The 17,020-nt window shown below is 42.8% G+C and overlaps 1 protein-coding gene across 1 annotated transcript; it reads right to left on the bottom strand.

The window, feature by feature from the left end:
• Positions 1-1,366: 1,366 nt before the first annotated feature.
• Positions 1,367-11,179, bottom strand: mus81 (MUS81 structure-specific endonuclease subunit). Its single transcript, XM_034677090.1, has 17 exons — positions 11,086-11,179; positions 10,670-10,820; positions 9,470-9,599; positions 9,255-9,340; positions 8,223-8,354; positions 8,063-8,143; positions 7,882-7,970; positions 7,593-7,805; positions 7,357-7,512; positions 7,118-7,245; positions 5,727-5,839; positions 4,315-4,434; positions 4,098-4,193; positions 3,871-3,999; positions 3,212-3,315; positions 2,060-2,143; positions 1,367-1,669 (listed from the first exon to the last, which is right to left on the bottom strand). The coding sequence occupies exons 2-17, from the start codon at positions 10,808-10,810 to the stop codon at positions 1,603-1,605; spliced, it is 1,869 nt and encodes a 622-aa protein (XP_034532981.1). The 5' UTR covers positions 10,811-10,820; positions 11,086-11,179; the 3' UTR covers positions 1,367-1,602.
• Positions 11,180-17,020: the final 5,841 nt, after the last annotated feature.

Genomic DNA, 17,020 nt, shown 5'->3' with positions numbered 1-17,020 from the left:
TCAGATATTACTCCACAGTTTCACGTGCATTAGTGATTGTAAAAGCAAGAGTTCCTCCCCTGCATTCTGCTCTATTGAGGATGCCCGAAAGTCTTGCAAAAGCCTCAATAATAAGCAGGCAGATCTGTCACAATGTGTCTGTCTTGACCATAGACTGGATATAAAAATGGACGTCATCTCGCTCGGCTCGAAGTAGTGATGGCGAGATGAAGCTTCGTGAAGCATTGATGCTTTCCATCCAATTGGTTCACTCATGGGCCGAAGCTTCATGGTGCTCCTTTTGCTCTACAGCGCCATCAAGTGGACAATAAATGTAAAAGAAGCGCATTGATTATAATGACACCATCCCTTATATTTCGAATCGGGCACCAAACCCACGAACCAGTTCCTGAATCAGTCACGTGGTACAGGCGATACGTGCAAGGCTTTGAACGTCAACACATATGTCATCAACACAAGCCTCGGTACGCGCTTCACAGAAATCTTCCTGGATTATTCGGCACACGCTCCGAAGCCTCGACACAGGGGGGACACATCACTAGCTCGAAGTGAGGGTGCCACAAAAACGGCTCCCCCTAGTGGCTGGCTGCAGTGTAGGTCAAAAGCTCTGTCTCCCCCATTCATTTGAATGGAGCTGCAGTCAAACTTTAAAAAATAAATACACGTCGTATGAATGTCTCTCACATCCGTGTGATATGTTGTTAGTATTTGAATGTTTTGTATTCAAGGCCTCTTTTTTCTGAAAAGTTTATTTTTCGTTAGTTATTAGAGGTTAAAAAACGGGGTTTTACTTCTGGGTTTGCTTTGATTGACAGCTGCCGTAGAGAGAAACTCTGTAGGACCTCGGGACGGTACGCTGTAGGGCGGAGCTTGTTACCGTGGAATCACACAAATTGCCTACTGCGCAGACTGGCTGCAGAAAATTTACAAGATGGCAGCGTTATGGAACGGGATATTTTGGCTTCAAAACTGTGCAATGGGAAAAGGCGGAGCGACGCTGTCCATTATATATACAGTCTATGGTCTTGACATGTAAATAAGAAATCGAACAACAGACTTCCATCAGATCTGGCTCAGTGTGTTTTCAGAACGCAACAAGAAGCAGGACCATCGGACAGCTGGAGTCATGTGACCTAGGTTTTCCCCGCGGTAATCACTGAATCAAGGATTCTCCTCCTGACAGTTTTGCGCGATCTCCTTTGTCAGGAAGCTGGATCAGGAGAAGATATCTAGGATATGCTGAACTCACTTCGTAGTATACCCCTCAGCCTTGTTCCAAATCTAGAGTTATGTTTCACTTTTCCAAGCATGTCAAAATGGAGGGGGGGGGGGGGGGTAGATATATTTTCACATTAGCATTCAAAAATCTGAAAATAATACACTTTATTGATGCAGAGTCACAATAATAAATTTGTGAAATTCTTCATACGAGTACATCATACAAGCACCAAAATGTACATCGTATTCAAAATATAGCAGCAACCGGACATTTACATAATCATTTACCATCCTGAAGTACAGTCGAGTCAAGTAGGAATCAAAAAATAACGACTTCAGGTTTACACATAATGAGAGGAGTTGGATTGAGTTCATGGTGTGTTTTCACGTCAGAGCTCCTTGAGTCGAGTACAACTGATAAACTGTTTTGCTCAGGGCCGGTCCGAGGTTTCTGCAAAACACACCAAGAAAACAACATTAATAAACTGCTTTAAATATGGAGTGTGCCTTTAAGAGTCAGTTGTGCTGGTTTCAGTAAATTCTGCATTTCTTTTCTTCCCCCCAAAAGTCCCAAAATCATTCACTATTTCAAACTATTTAAAAAAATGGCATTAAAGGTCATTTTAACATCAGTATTGGTTCTTGCCCCATATTGTTAATTAAGTCAGAGAGGAGAGGGAAGAAACAGCAGTATGATCACAACCAATCGTATTTTACCAAAACCTGCACTAACTTTGACTCAAGTAGGATTCCTTTCACTCTCATTGGCCAACAGAAAATACAACATAAACCATCACAGTATACAGAATATATGAAAGCATGACTGAAACAACACTCAAACCTTTTGAGCTTCCCATATCGGATGGAAGAGAGGAGTTTCTCCTTCTCTGCTTCACTTGCACACCGGTCATAGGCTGTCAGGAGACTGAAAGTGAGAGAGAAAAACACAATGATAATTAATAATGTTAGAATATTACATTTGTTTGGCGGTCAGAGCATTTTACTTTTCCTTACACTGAAAGATCTTTGTTAAGCCATGACTCATTTCAGGGAGAATTTGCTTGTCGGCGAAGCTTTCAACGTTAACTGTTAAAGGAAAATACTGGATACCACTTCTTGAAATCTTAGCTCTGATTGGTCAGTCTGTCACACGGGACCTCCACCAGATCCGTGTGCGGCTCCGTGCTCTCTCGTTTGCAACACCCGCCGGTTGCATTTTTGGAACGCAGGGCCGCCGCCAAAAATAGAAGTCTTGATCTGATCTGATCCGTTGCGTTCGAGCGGATCCAGTGGAAGTTAACACATTGAGTAGAATAGAAACCTATCAGATCCAGTGCCGTGACAGATCGGAGACGGACCGGACACGGATCTGGTGGAATTTCACCGTCATTGTAAATAAGTGGGCGGTTACGGTCTATAACAGAACACTGAAGTAGTCTTCCTCCTAGAAATGCTCAGTTAAATGATCACTCATAACAAATTATAACAGCTGAGAATAAAGGGGGCTACAGAGCTTATAGTCAGCTTCATCCCTAAAATTAAACAGAACAGTGAAATATGCAGGATAATGTGCAGCAAGCAGGAAGCATTAATACAGATATAACCCTTACAGGATGATGCAAGTGTAGGGATACTTTGTTTGTTTGAAAATTTACGTCAGAGCTTTAGGCTGCAGCTATTTTCATTTCACACTGTTCAAAAAAATGTGCTTTAAATCACCTAAAAGAAGAAGAAGCAACAAAACAGATGCATATTTCAGAGAGCACTTTGCCCCTTCTGCCACGCACACCATCATGCTGCATAAATTCAACTTGTTCATCATTTGTTGTGAGAGGGAAATGTAGCACTTCATATCATGACTTCAGTAGCACTGAGCTGTCTTGAATACCAAAATCTCCACTGTGCTGCACACAACAGAAGAAGAGCTGTATAAAATCTAGGAGCCATTACAAAGGAGGAACAGGGTGATGATGCTCATTAGTGTGTGATCTACCTGTGTGGGGTGCTGTATTGCTCCAGTACAGCAGCTGCTTTGTCTCCAGACAAACCGCTGATCTGCATCAACTGTCGGGCAAACACCTCTTTCACCGTCTGACACTAGAGGGGGCAAAAGGGAAGGATGAACACATCTGTGACGCTGCATTCAAAGACAATAGAGCAGGTTAAGTCCAATAGTGTTGGTGTGTATCTAATCAAATTCATACTTTTTAAAGGCCCAAACAAAGACACATTAAAACTATTTTGATAGCAGAACAAAAGCATGAGATATTTGACCATAAACCCCAAAATTTGAAAGCTCTTCCTCTTAATGATTTCCTCCTACAGACCTCTCCCTCTCATTTATAACGTGAAACCAAATTTCCTTGAACTTAGATGTTCTAATCTTCCACAACTCCACAGAAAAGAATATTATAAAATCACGTAACCCCACTGAATCGTGTGGATTTGACAAAAGTATTCAGATATATCTCAGTCCATCTTCAATCTAAGACCTCTTTCAAGGAAACATACAACTTTTAAAGACCTCTTATGGCCTTAAATTGACAAACTCTGACTTCTGATTTTAAAGGATCTGCAGGGCAAGGTAAAAAAGAATCAGGAGTGTTGTTTTTGACGAACTATAAAAGGTGTAAATGTGGAGGACATGCAGACCTTGTTTTTGACTGCACCGTGGTTGAACTCTGCAAAAGATATCAAAGAGCAGGAAGGGTTCCCTCCACCCTCCTCATCACTCCCTGTATCCCCCTCCAGCTCTCTGGAGCGACAGATCAGGGTTCGGTTCTGAAATCAAGAGGAAGAAGAATCACATCATATGTTGAGCTGTGATCGAAGTTAAATCAAAGTGCGGGTTCAGAGAAGTTTGATGCATCGTGTTTCACCTGGTACAGTTTAGTCAGGTATCGCGTCATGACGGTGAGGTAAGCTGCTGACTCTCTCACATCCTGGACTCTCTTCACAAAGAATCCGTCGACCACCTGAAACACATTTGATGACCTACAGTGTCCGTGATGGGTCGGCATTGTGCATCCTGCCTATATATCAATCTCCAAACTGAAACATGTAGCATGTGAAGTGAAGGAGGATGTGTATGTGCACCTGTGTGTTGACTATGGCCTGCTGCAGTGTGGTTTCAGGTAAACTCATGTGGGACGCCGCCTTCCCACACTCCTCCACCAGATAGATGGGCCGGTGCAGACCGCACCTCTTCAGACGGAACTGATGACAGGGAGAGAAACAGGAAATGTGTGACCCCCAATTTATACAGGATGTGTTGCATTACGGCTGTGCAGCGCATTCGCTCCGTCCGACGGCTTGCGCCCTGGAGCGTAGCGCCAGCTCAGAGCAGCCAGGATCAGCTGGGTCCAGTATAGAGAGAACTACATGCAAAGAGCAGGTTACAGAGCCTTTCTGTGGTTGAATTTCTGCTCATTTGGAGAGTATTCCATTACTTTTGTGCTTTAATCATCACTGAGTTTGCTGCAGAACTATAAAGTTTGGATTTTGCAGGTTTAGATGAGTTTAATAATAATTTGTCTCTATTTTGGTGTCCTGTTACCTTCTGACACAGTGATCATCTTAAAGTCCTGTTACCTTCTGACTCAGTGATCATCTTAAAGTCCTGTTACCTTCTGACTCAGTGATCATCTTAAAGTCCTGTTACCTTCTGACACAGTGATCATCTTAAAGTCCTGTTACCTTCTGACACAGTGATCATCTTAAAGTCCTGTTACCTTCTGACACAGTGATCATCTTAAAGTCCTGTTACCTTCTGACACAGGGATCATCTTAAAGTCCTGTTACCTTCTGACACAATGATCATCTTAAAGTCCTGTTACCTTCTGACACAGTGATCATCTTAAAGTCCTGTTACCTTCTGACACAATGATCATCTTAAAGTCCTGTTACCTTCTGACACAGTGATCATCTTAAAGTCCTGTTACCTTCTGACACAGTGATCATCTTAAAGTCCTGTTACCTTCTGACAGTGATCATCTTAAAGTCCTGTTACCTTCTGACACAGTGATCATCTTAAAGTCCTGTTACCTTCTGACACAGTGATCATCTTAAAGTCCTGTTACCTTCTGACTCAGTGATCATCTTAAAGTCCTGTTGTAGTCGACCTGGATCACTGATATGTGGTTGTTTGTATCTTGCATCCATCATCGATGAGCATTTCTGATCTAAACAATCTTTAAACAGTCTGGAGTATATGGTGTTTTATTTTGAGATTGGCGGATGTTGTATGTGGACTTGTGCCTGACTTCCTGTCCAGGTTGTTCTTTTCTGTGTATATTGACACGTGCTGGCCATGGGCTCCTTTGAAAAATAGACTAAAAGCGTATCTCTGTCGGAGTGGCGTGGGGGGCATGCTTCCAAGACGGATCTGAGACGCGCCACGGCGCCCTGTGTGAACATGAGCATTGACTAGAAAGGGAATAAACTTTAACTCTGATGACACTTCCTGTAAATGAGGACTTGAAACGTCAACTTTTATTTGACATGCTGACCTTCTGTTCCCTGAAGCGTCCGTCGATGATGCTCCCGCAGAGATCGTCCATCCTCTTCCTCTCAATGATGTAATCGAGCACGAGCTCCCGGCCTGCAGGAGCACGCAGCTGACCTGGAAAGAGAGAGATTATAGCGAATGATCTTCTTTGAAGCTTGTAGGGCAACATGCAAATGAAACAGTGAGCGCTAGGAAATATGGCGTGACAAAAGAAGCTTGAGATCAACTTTTGGGGTCACAGGAAATCAGAGGTTTGGTCAGAGAAGCTTTGGTGAGTCTTTGTGTATCTGTTTGAAGTTTCTCTGATCGCTTAGATACTAACAGTTCTACATTTTATTTAAAGTGCCTTTCTAAGCACTCAAGGACACTTTACAGAGAAGTTTAAAAACACAATAAAAACAACACAATAAAATAAATAAAGACAACAAGCAAAGTGACACCAAGTGAAAAAGAAGCTGTGAAGTTAAACAGGGAATGCAGTTTGAAACAGATGAGTTTTAAGTTTGGATTTGAAGAGGGGTAGTGAGTCAGAGTTTCGGATGTCTGGTGGGAGTGAGTTCCAGAGTTGGGGAGCAGAGCGACTGAAAGCTCTGCTCCCCATGGTGCTGAGACGGGAAGGGGGGGCACAGAGAGGTGGAGGGAGGAGGAAGACCTGAGGGAGCGAGAGGGGGTGACGATGTGGAGGAGATCAGACAGATACAGGGGGGGGCGAGGTTGTGGATGGCCTTGAATGTGCACAGGAGGATTTTGAAGTTGATTCTAATTTTGACAGGGAGCCAGTGGACGGGGGTGATGTGGTGGAAGGAGAGGGGTTCTGGAATTGATGCGGGCTGCAGAGTTCTGGACCAAGCTTATGGAGGGATTTGTGAGGGACACCGAAGAGGAGCGAGTTACAGTGACGAGGCTGTGGAGCAGGATGGCAGTGGTGTGAGGGGTGAGAGAGGGGCGGAGACGATTGATGTTGGGGAGATGGAAGTATGCAGACCGGGTTATGTTATTGATGTGAGAGTGGAAAGAAAGTGAGCTGTCTAGGATGACACCCAGACTCTTTACCTGAGGAGAGGGGGACACTGTTGAGATGTTTATGGTGAGGGAGAAACTGTCGACTTTGGAAAGGGTGGATTTAGTACCTATGAGGGGGAGTTCTGTTTTATTGCTGTTGATACTAACTGTGTCTTATTCTACATCAGCTTTTCCCATAAAAATAACAACTATCCCTTCATTCGAGAGCCAAAAATAAAAGCAGCAATGATAAATCAAGAGTTGTCGACTCTTTGGCTCGTCTGTGAAAAGTTTTGAGTTACAACAAAGTGAAAACATCTCTGGTTTGATAAGGTGGAGTTGTATCATTCAGTGTCTTGTCACTAATCCCTCTTCTTCTTCTGCTGTTACCTGGTACAGGTGCGACCTTTTCTCGAGCGACCCACAGGAAATCTCCCACGTTGAGTTTCCTCACATCGAAGCTGACGCCGTTCCTCTGAAGCTCTTTCACCAGCTCCTGTTTACGGTGGGTGCTGCCGCTGCACATCATGAAACATACACGTGATTAATCCTCAGACAAATCCTGACTCATATATGACCACTACATCCTGGTACTTTGATTCACTCGGGCGCACAGGCGGCTCTTTTACCCGGTTGTCTCGATGAAGTCGACACAGAGGATGATCTCATACGCTCCGGGGAGAAGACATCCTCCGGTCGGCTTCCTTCCACTCGTTCCCTGAGGGTTCTGAGGTTTTGAAGAAGAGCTGGTCCCGTCGATGTCACTCCTCGGCTTCTCTGCGGGGCTGTGAGGAGAAGATGACGCATTTCTGCAAAGCACAAAAAAAAACCAGCAGAAGACTTCATCTTCCTAACTTTTACTCACCGTACTCTGCCGACTTCCTTCTCTTCTTCTTCTTCTTCTTCATCGTCGTCACTACATGTGAGATCCACAACCCTGGGACCATTTTCCTCCTCCTCTTCTTCCTCTTCTTCACTCCTGACCTCCTCTCTGTCCCCCTCAGAAGCTTCTTTATTCTCCTGCTCGGCTGATTCCAGTCGGGACGCCAAAGCTGAACCCTCGTCTGTGAGGGAATACCTGAGAGGAAGAGGAAGGACTTGAAGAGAAAAGACCTGAAGATGTGTTCTGTACTCGGGTTTGGAGGTCTTCGTACCTTGCGGGGTTGTGAGTCTTTAACACCATGTTTTTCTGAATCAGAGTGCTGACTGAAGACCAGGCGGTGTACTTACTGCCCAGATCTGGCTGCAGACAGAAAGAGGAAGAGGAGGAAGAAGATTGATGCATGATGAATGTAGGAGAAGGTGTTGTGCACAAAATTGCAACCCTGTACTTACGACAGTGAAGGACTTGTCACAGAGAAGTTGAGCTTCAGCTTGGAGCTCCATCTTAAACATGTAACCTTTACCCCCGGGGATCTACGGAGAGACACATGGGGTCAGTTCCTGAGGCCACGATGTTAAAACTTTAATGTGGTGTGAAGAAGGAGAGCTGTACCTGTGACTGTCTGTACAGGGTCAGGAGGACCGCGTAACCTCCAGACCTTTTCTGAGGCACGTACTCCCTCTTCTTCTTCCTGCCTCCTCCTCCTCCTCCTTTATCCTTCACTTGATCCCCTGCTGCATTTTTCTACAAGGACACAAAATCACACAAAAGAAACATCATGAAAGGTTTAATCTTTGTCATATTTAGTGATTGATTTGTAGGGATACTACATGAAGTCTGAGGTCATGGTTCTCAGCCGGAAGAGGGGAGGGTTGCCCACTCCAGGGGAGTTTTTGCCCTGAGTGGAGAAGTTTAAGTATCTCTGGGTCTTGTTCTTGAAAATAGGGCGAGAGATTGACAGAGGGATCGGTGGTGAAGAAGGAGCTGAGCCAGAAGGCAAAGCTCTCAATTTACCGGTCAATCTACATTCCAACCCTCACCTATGTTCACGAGCTGTGGGTAGTGACCAAAAGAACGAGATCGCGAATACAAGCAGCCGAAATGAGCTTTCTCCACAGGGTGTCTGGGCTCAGCCTTAGAGAGATAGAGTCAGGAGCTCAGACTCAAAGTAGAGCCGCTGCTCCTCCGGATCGAGAGGAGCCAGATGAGGTGGTTCGGGCGTCTAGTAAGGATGCCTCCTGGACGTCTCCCTGGGGAGGTGTTTCGGGCGTGTCCGTTTGGGAGGAGACCACGAGGAAGACCCAGGACACGCTGGTGAGATTATATCTCTCAGCTGGCCTGGGAGCGCCTCGGTATCCTCCCAGAGGAGCTGGTGGAAGTTGCCGGGGAGAGGAGTGTCTGGGCTTCCCTGTTGAGACTCCTGACCTGTGATCCGGACTTGGATAAGCGGTAGAAGATGGCTGGATGGATGGACTACATGAAGATTCTTTAAATAAAGCTTTAAATTCCAATCAGTTCGAACTTCAATGTTGTGACAGTATTTTCTGCTGCTCCGTGTGATGAGGGAAGTTAAGTCTGAAATCCCTCTCTCAGGGAATTTAATGTCATCCACAATGAGACAAACTCACACTCTGCCCTGTTTACCTTTCTGGAGGGAGCCATGTTGTTGTTGTCAAGTCTGCCACGAGGGGGCGCTCCTTCAGGGAGAGAGTGAATAGGAGCGTTTGGACCTGGAGACAGGAGAGAGAGAGAGACAGAGGAGCTGGCTTATGATTTTAGTAACATCTGAAGAGAAGCAAATTTGCTCTTTCTGTCGTGTAACAGAATATCATTTCTATATCCATCCATCCGTCCCTCACCGTTCTCTCTGTAGTATCGCTGCAGCTTTTCATCCAGGATCTTACAGATACCGTCTCCAAAGTTCTGCAGGATCTTTGCTTCTTTGGCGTTTTGAAGTGGTAGTGGATATTTATTCAGAGAGCTGATGGCCTAGAAAAGATAAATACAAGAAACAGGTTAGAGAAAAATGCACCTTTTCTTTTTAAATGTTCTGCTTTCGGCTACACTTCTGTCTAATTTTCTGTGTTAAATATTACGACTTTCATTATTGCAATAAAAATGAATTTAATTGCATTTTTTTCCTGCCTGAATGTTTGCGTTTCAGACAAAAGGATTCTTACTGGTTTTAAACAGACAACATCGCTCCTGTTCTCACTTCTCTCTTCTGTCTTCCTCTGTGTTATTAAATTGATTTTAAGATTTTATAGACCGCTTCTGAAGCTCGTTTTGGTCTCGCCCTGGGTTACTTCTCAGAAATGTTGACAACACATGAGCCATCTCGCTGGCTCAGATTCTCAGGTGGGGCTCCATCATCAGGGCCACTCGACTTTGGAACGACAGAATCAATGATATCTTTTAAATCTTGTCGTAAAACAAATTTTCACAGACTTACTTTTATATGATTTCACCTTTGTTTAATTGAATCTTAATTTAGCTTAATTAATTTGATGATTTTATCTTTCAATTTTTCATTTATCATTTTAACGCTCTTTATCTGTTTCTATTTTCTCTGATGTGATGTCATCTTCTCCTTAAAACCTATTTTCTTAACCTCTATTTCAAGGATTTATTGGTCTACAGTTTCATCACTTTATACTGTTTTATATGTATTTATTCTTGTTGACCCTTAATGTTGAATTAAAGGTTTATTTGTCATCCTCCTGAATTTCTGCCATGTTTTTAAAAGTTCAATCTATATACATAAAAGTGAGTATTAGTATTACTATCATTATTATTATTATTGTTACTACTATTTTAATTATTGTTACTGTAAAAAGTATACATATTTTTATTAGTATTATTGTTACTATTGTTACTATTATTATTATTATTACTATCATTATTATTATTATTATTACATAGTGCCCCAGACTACAAGTGAACAAGTTAAATCCATATATTTTCTATTTTTTTATTATTATTTTTATTATTATTTTCCATCACTGTTCCAGCAAACAACCCCTCCCAAAATCAGACCCAACCAGGTCAGTGTAATCCACCTTCTGGTAGACGTGCTGGATCTTCAGCCCCTTCTCCTTGGCCTGGTCCCGGAGCTCTGTGAGCCACTTCAGGAACAGGGGGTTCGGACAGGAGGGCAGGGCGCGTTTCCGACCCAACCGGACCGGCTCCGAGGCTGGCATCCCTCAGACCCTGATGGGACAGGAACCACAGAAACCACAGGAACCACAGACTCAATAACAACAAGGAACTACTTCTGTTATCACACCTAGAGGAGGAACACAGCTGATATAGAGCACTTTAGCTAACAAAAGCTAACGTTAGCTAACCTTTAACACCATTTTTAAAGAGTTCATCAACAAATTATTAAATATTAAAGTAGAAATAACATATATTAAGAGTTTTAGGCAGTAAAACTGTGATTTAAATCCTGCCTGAGACCAGAAATGTGACTTACCTTCCACTTGTTGCTAAGTAGCAGCAGCTCGCGCGCTATATTCAAAGACACAGAGCACTTCCGTGTTGACAGAATGACGTGCTGTAAAGGGGCGTGGCTTAAAGAGCTGCTTACATCCACAGGCTGAATGAATTGTGTTTAAAAAGCAACATTTCTGCATAAATTAGAGCTGTTCTTTGAGTTATTTCGAAGTAACTCGACTTTAAATAAGTAGATGTAATTAATTAAGATAAATACTTCTAATATTTTGCATTTAAAGAGGGAGATAGTGCACCTTTTCCTTCACATATCAAGTGCAATTTGCAAACTGCAAGCTGCATTCAACACAGTACAAATGAATCTTTGTAAACTAAGGCTGGATTTAAATGGCCGACAAGACTAAGGTGATGTATTCCTCCAAGTCCAAGGGGACGGTGACAAATGACTCTAAGATTTTCACCTCCACAAATGAGGAAATCGAATGTGTCCCAACATTTAAATACTTGGCTTTTCTCTTAGATGAAAATCTTTCTTTTAATCGTCATATTGAGAGTCTTACTAAAAAAAACTGAGAGTAAAGTTGGGTTTCTTTTATAGAAACAGACGCTGTTTTTCCTTTGCTGCTCGTAAAAAGCTCATTCAATCAACCTTTGTATCTGTAATTGACTTTGGTGATGTTCTTTATATGCATGCTTCCTCAACCTCTCTGAAAATGTTGGACTCAGCGTCCCATGCTGCATTGTGGTTTGTTTCTGGTTTAGGCTTCAGCACACATCACTGTATCTTGTATGAGAAGGTAGGCTTGTCTTCCTTATACAACAGAAGAATGGAGCATTGGTATGTCTTTCTTTATAAGGCCGTACTCCAGGAGCTGCTGTCTTATTTATGCTCCTCATTGACTCCTAAAGTTGTCAGTGGCTGTCATCTTCGGTCCCATGGACAAATTCTTTTTGTCATTCCTCCAGTCTTTGCTCCCTCTTCTTGGTTTAAGCTTCAGGGTCGCCTGAAACTGGATTGTTTAATTCGATTGGAGGATTCCAAATTAGGATAAAGGATGATCTGATCAGCTTGTGCACATGTTTTAGAGCTTAACACTGCTAGATTTATAAATCAATGTAATACTTGTCACTGTATGTTTTGTCCTGTTCTATTTGTGAAACTTTTTATGCTGCTGTCTTAGCCAGGACTCCCTTTGAAAAAGAGACTTTGTATCTCAATGGGACTATTCCTGGTAAAATAAAGGTTAAATAAAAGAAAACTTCATCTCAACTAAGTACAGTCACTTTGCAAGTGGTAGGGTAAAGGTAGTTACATGACTTACAACATTTAGTGAGTGACAAAGCTTCTCATTGTCAGTTAACCGTTCCCAGACCGTTATATTATCCAGTTGCTCCCCGAGTCCGCCTCCATGTGTCCCCAGGCTGCAGCGAGTTAGCAGGAATCCTCCAACAAGACCCAACAGGGACCAAGAATCCAACCTCACCCTCCTAACCACAACGTCTCTCTCTCTCTGTCTTTACAAACACACAGTCAGAAGCTTGGGGAGTAAACGTTGCATAACATGTGCTTAAAACAGCTGCCTGAATGCAGCCAAACACAAGGTTTGAAGAGACGCTGTGGAGCAGCGTGTTTGTATTCAAATACAGTGTGGCTGCTTTCACAAAGACACTTAAACGTTGGTTAATGACTCATTGAATTGAAATTAAAAATATGTGTCTGCATGGATTCGCGTGAACATGTTTGCAGGGTCGAACCAAGAATCCCTTTTTGTCTCATTGCAACATTTGATTTAATCCCCATTTTTGTGCAACACACTTATTTTAGCTATTTGGATTTTCTAAAAGGATCCAAACTTGCAGACTTACTTAACTGTACCCACATCTACCTCATATATTCATTTGAACTATTACACAAGGTCCATTCTTTGCAAATCTTTGCCAATTCATGCTTTAAAATCGCTGATTGCACCTGTTAATGTAAGGATACAGACGCAAACAATGGGTAGCCATTGCAATCTGGAGTTCATTTAGGATTGTTCACCATTCGGAAGCATCATAATTAATCCAGTTAGGTGCTGGCTACTTTAAAATTAGATGTACTAATCAAACTACACTCTAGCTGGGTGGATTTAACAAGCTATAGCCCATAGAATGGAGCCAAGAATGGACGGCACAGCCAGTGCTACTGAAAGTGAAGCCACAACACGTAGAGCTCCCCCTGGTGACTGGCTGCAGTAATGCTTGCCTCCTCTGTGTTAACAGATGGGACATGGGTCAAACTATAGAATTAAAATACACATTAAATAAACAAGCTGTCTGTAATTGTAGTTAGTTCTAATATTGCTGATTGAGGTCCCTGTGTTCATTTTTCTGAGTAGTTTGGCGTTAGCTAGTTATTTGATGTCAAAAAGAGCAGATGTGGCGTCATGATTGACAGCTCTGTTTACAGCGTTCTTCATCAGATCATCAGATTAATAATAAAAGTAATGACAGGACTTACATAGCGCTTTTCTAAGTACTCAAAGACTCTTTACATGAAGACCAAAAAATAAAAATAGAATAGATAAGATACAAAAAAGGGAGACGGTTCCAGAGGGTTGGGGCAGCGATGGCAAAGGCCCTGTCCCCCCCAAGGTACAGTAGAGTAGAGGAGGGACGAGCATGAGTCATTGAACCTTTCAGAACAGTGAGCTCCATGTGTTTTAGAGGGAGCTTGTTTGGCCTAGTGGTTGAATCATGCTCCTCAGGTAAAGAGGCTGTAGTCCTCAAGCGGATGGCCAACCTGCAGCCCCTTTCACTCCCTACTAGCCCAATTTAGGCTCCTCTGAGTCGCCGCCATAGACGGCCAGCTGCTACAACTACCACTATCCGTCTCTCCACTATCATCTCTCTCTCTCTTCATCTTCATCTCTATAATTCTCTCTTTACATGTCTTAGCAATGCATCTTTGAACCGACTACAAGTGGTCCAAAATGCTGCTGCCGCTAAACTGTTGACCAAACCATCTGGGAGATCTCATGTTACACCGATCCTCATGTCTTTGCACTGGCTTCCAGTTAAATGTAGGATCCAGTTTAAAATTCTTATTGTTGTGTGCAGAGCGCTCACTGGTCAGGCTCCAGTCTACATTAGAGAGCTACTGAAGCCTTATAACTCCAGCAGGACTCTGAGGTCCTATGATCAGGGTTTACTGGTTGTGCCTCGTACCAGGTTAAAAACTAAAGGGGACTGTGCTTTCCAGGTTGTTGGTCCTAAACTCTGGAACAGTCTCCCTGTGGAACTGAGAACTGTGGACTCTGTAGACAGGTTCAAAAAGCAGTTGAAGACCTATCTGTTCAGACTTGCCTTTGTTTAATCTGTCTGTTTTTATGTCATGTTTTTGTGTATTTCCAATCTCTGTTTTGCCTTTTAATGTTTTTCTATTGTTGTTGTTGTAAAGCACCTTGTGACCCCTGTTCTTGAGAGGTGCTCTATAAATCAATCTTACTTGCTTACTCTATCCCTCTCTCCAACACGGTAGGTCTCAGCAGATGTGTGTCTAACATGAGTCTGGTCCTGCTGGAGGTTTCTGCCTGTTAAAGGAAGTTTGTCCTTGCCACTGTAACTTGCTAAATGCTGCAAAGTGCTCTGCTCATGGTGGATTAAGATGAGATCAGACTGAGTCCTGTCTGGAAGATGGGACTGGATCTGATCCGGTCTTGATGTTGGGTCTTTGTTAATAATAGAACATACATAGAGTACGGTCTAGACCTGCTCTGTTTGGAAAGAGTCTGAGGAGAACGTTTGTTGGGTTTTGGGTGATAGGAAATTTCTTAACTTCTGGAAATTTGTGTGGCTACATCCACGTACACGAAAAGCCGTTTTTTTCCACCCTGCCTTTTAGCGGGACTTTTTTTCATTTAGCTCTTAAGTAAAATGTTAAAAAGTCAGGATGAGCGGATGTGTGACCACAGCAGGTAACAGTCAGATTCACAACGAGTGAGTGTGAGGGGTTGATGGCGTTCACAACATCCTGTGAAATCTTCGTGCACGAAATAAAGCCGCTTCTTTGGACATGTTGTAAATATTCCACCGTGACTGCTACAGCATCCTTGAAACGTCATGGCCTGCCTCCTGAGACCCTCCTCTTCAATCAGGGCATGTGTCTTGGCAACTTAAGACATTTTCAGAGGCAGGCAGGCTGTACTGAAATTTTCAAGAAATTATCAGGATGTGTGAAAAGAGCTTTAGTGACACTTACGGCGATAATTAAATAGGATAACCAGAATATTCTTAACAGTATTTCTACATGGACGATACTGAGAATAGTCTTGGTGCTTATTTGATGTATTATATGATTTTTATCTGCATAAAATAAACTCTACTTCCTCTCTTTTTCCTCCTCTTTTACTATTTTTGTGATTTGACGCTTTATAAATAAAGATTGAAATATGTATTGATTTAAAGTGTGTTTTGGTTGGTGGAAGGGTTGGGACGCCACCAGAGCAAAATGACAGCGTGGCCTTATTTTTTGTGTCACCTTTTCTCAATGGGAGGAGATGGAGGCCAACTCTCACTTTTAAAGCAATTAATGGACCGGCTCCTGAGTACCTAAGAGAGTGTCTCAGGATGTATGTCCCCAACTGCTGCCTAAGATCTTCCGGCAGGTCCCTCTTGGAACTCTCAAGGGCGAAGTTAAAAACCAGAGGTGACCGGGTCTTTGCAGTCAGGGCCCCGTCACTCTGGAATGACCTGCTGGAGGAGATCAGGGAAGCCACATCCTTGTCCTCTTTTAAATCTCTTTTAAAAACACAATTTTTCAAATGTGCTTTTAGTTCTTAACTCATCGCTGACTTTTTAATTTCTGCATGTTTTTATTATTGTTTTTACTTAACTCATTTTAGCTCTCCTTACAGGCATATCTCCCTCCTAAGGATCTAGAGAGAGTTGTACATGCCTTTATTACGGCTAGGCTTGATTATTGTAATTCTTTGTATGTCGGCTTAGACATGGCGTCTATTCAGCGCCTGCAGCTTGTACAGCATGCGGCAGCTCGCCTCCTGACTGGCAGGAAAAAGAGGGAGCACATCACACCTGTGCTGCGTGCTCTCCACTGGCTCCCAGTCCGTCACAGGATTGATTTTAAAGTTGCACTTTTAACATACAAGGCCCTAAATGGATTGGCACCATCCTACTTGGCTGATCTTCTCCATGCTCACAACCCAACCCGAGCACTGAGGTCAACAAACCAGCTGCTCTTGGATGTACCTAAAAGTCGCCTTAAAACCCGGGGAGACCGAGCCTTTGCAGCAGCGGCCCCCAAGCTCTGGAATGGCTTGCCACTCCAATTAAGATCGGCCCCAACTGTTGAATGTTTTAAATCTTTGTTGAAGACCCATCTCTTCTCTTTGGCCTTCTCCTCGTGAAGAGGACATTAATATCCTGTTATGTTGTTTTTTATTGTTGTCTTCATGTAATTTTGACTTTTTACCTTGTAAAGCACTTTGGCCAACACTGGTTGTTTTTAAATGTGCTATATAAATAAAGTTGACTTGACTTGACTTGACTTACCTCTGTTATGTACTTTATTGTTTTCACTCGCTATGTCTTGCACTCTGTAAAGCACTTTGTAAACATGTTTTTAAAAGGCGCTATATAAATACAATTTATTATTATTATTATTATTATTATTATTAATAGTGGGAGGTCTTACCCAGGTTCCATCCTGCTAAACATCTGTAAGAGCAGAATTAAGAATGGACTTCATGCAAGGTGCACCAGTGAATTCTCATCTTAACTACGCCAAGTCTTATTGATGGGTTTCCATGCAAACTCCAACTGAACTACGACTACAGCAGCTTTCTTCTCTAGCAGTCTCAGTGGCCTTGAAACCCATCTTCCAGAGTTGTTAACACCTTGGACTTCGGTTGCTATCACACCAGGATGCATTGATTATTTTGCAGACAATGACAGCACAG

This window comes from Notolabrus celidotus, chromosome 23 (assembly GCF_009762535.1).
Source record: "Notolabrus celidotus isolate fNotCel1 chromosome 23, fNotCel1.pri, whole genome shotgun sequence".
In the NCBI taxonomy this organism is placed as follows: Eukaryota; Metazoa; Chordata; class Actinopteri; order Labriformes; family Labridae; genus Notolabrus; species Notolabrus celidotus.
Note: the sequence above shows the minus strand (reverse complement) of the source record. Positions and strands in the feature narration are given on the sequence as shown.

Bases quoted from the DNA above. Each gene is read 5' to 3' on its own strand.
- mus81 (XM_034677090.1), bottom strand. From the start codon at position 10,810: ATGCCAGCCTCGGAGCCGGTCCGGTTGGGTCGGAAACGCGCCCTGCCC. The intron at 9,600-10,669 runs GTGGATTACACT...TATCTTTTCTAG, and splicing joins TCCAGCACGTCTACCAGAAG to GCCATCAGCTCTCTGAATAA. The intron at 4,194-4,314 runs GTGCACATACAC...AATGTGTTTCAG, and splicing joins AGGCCATAGTCAACACACAG to GTGGTCGACGGATTCTTTGT.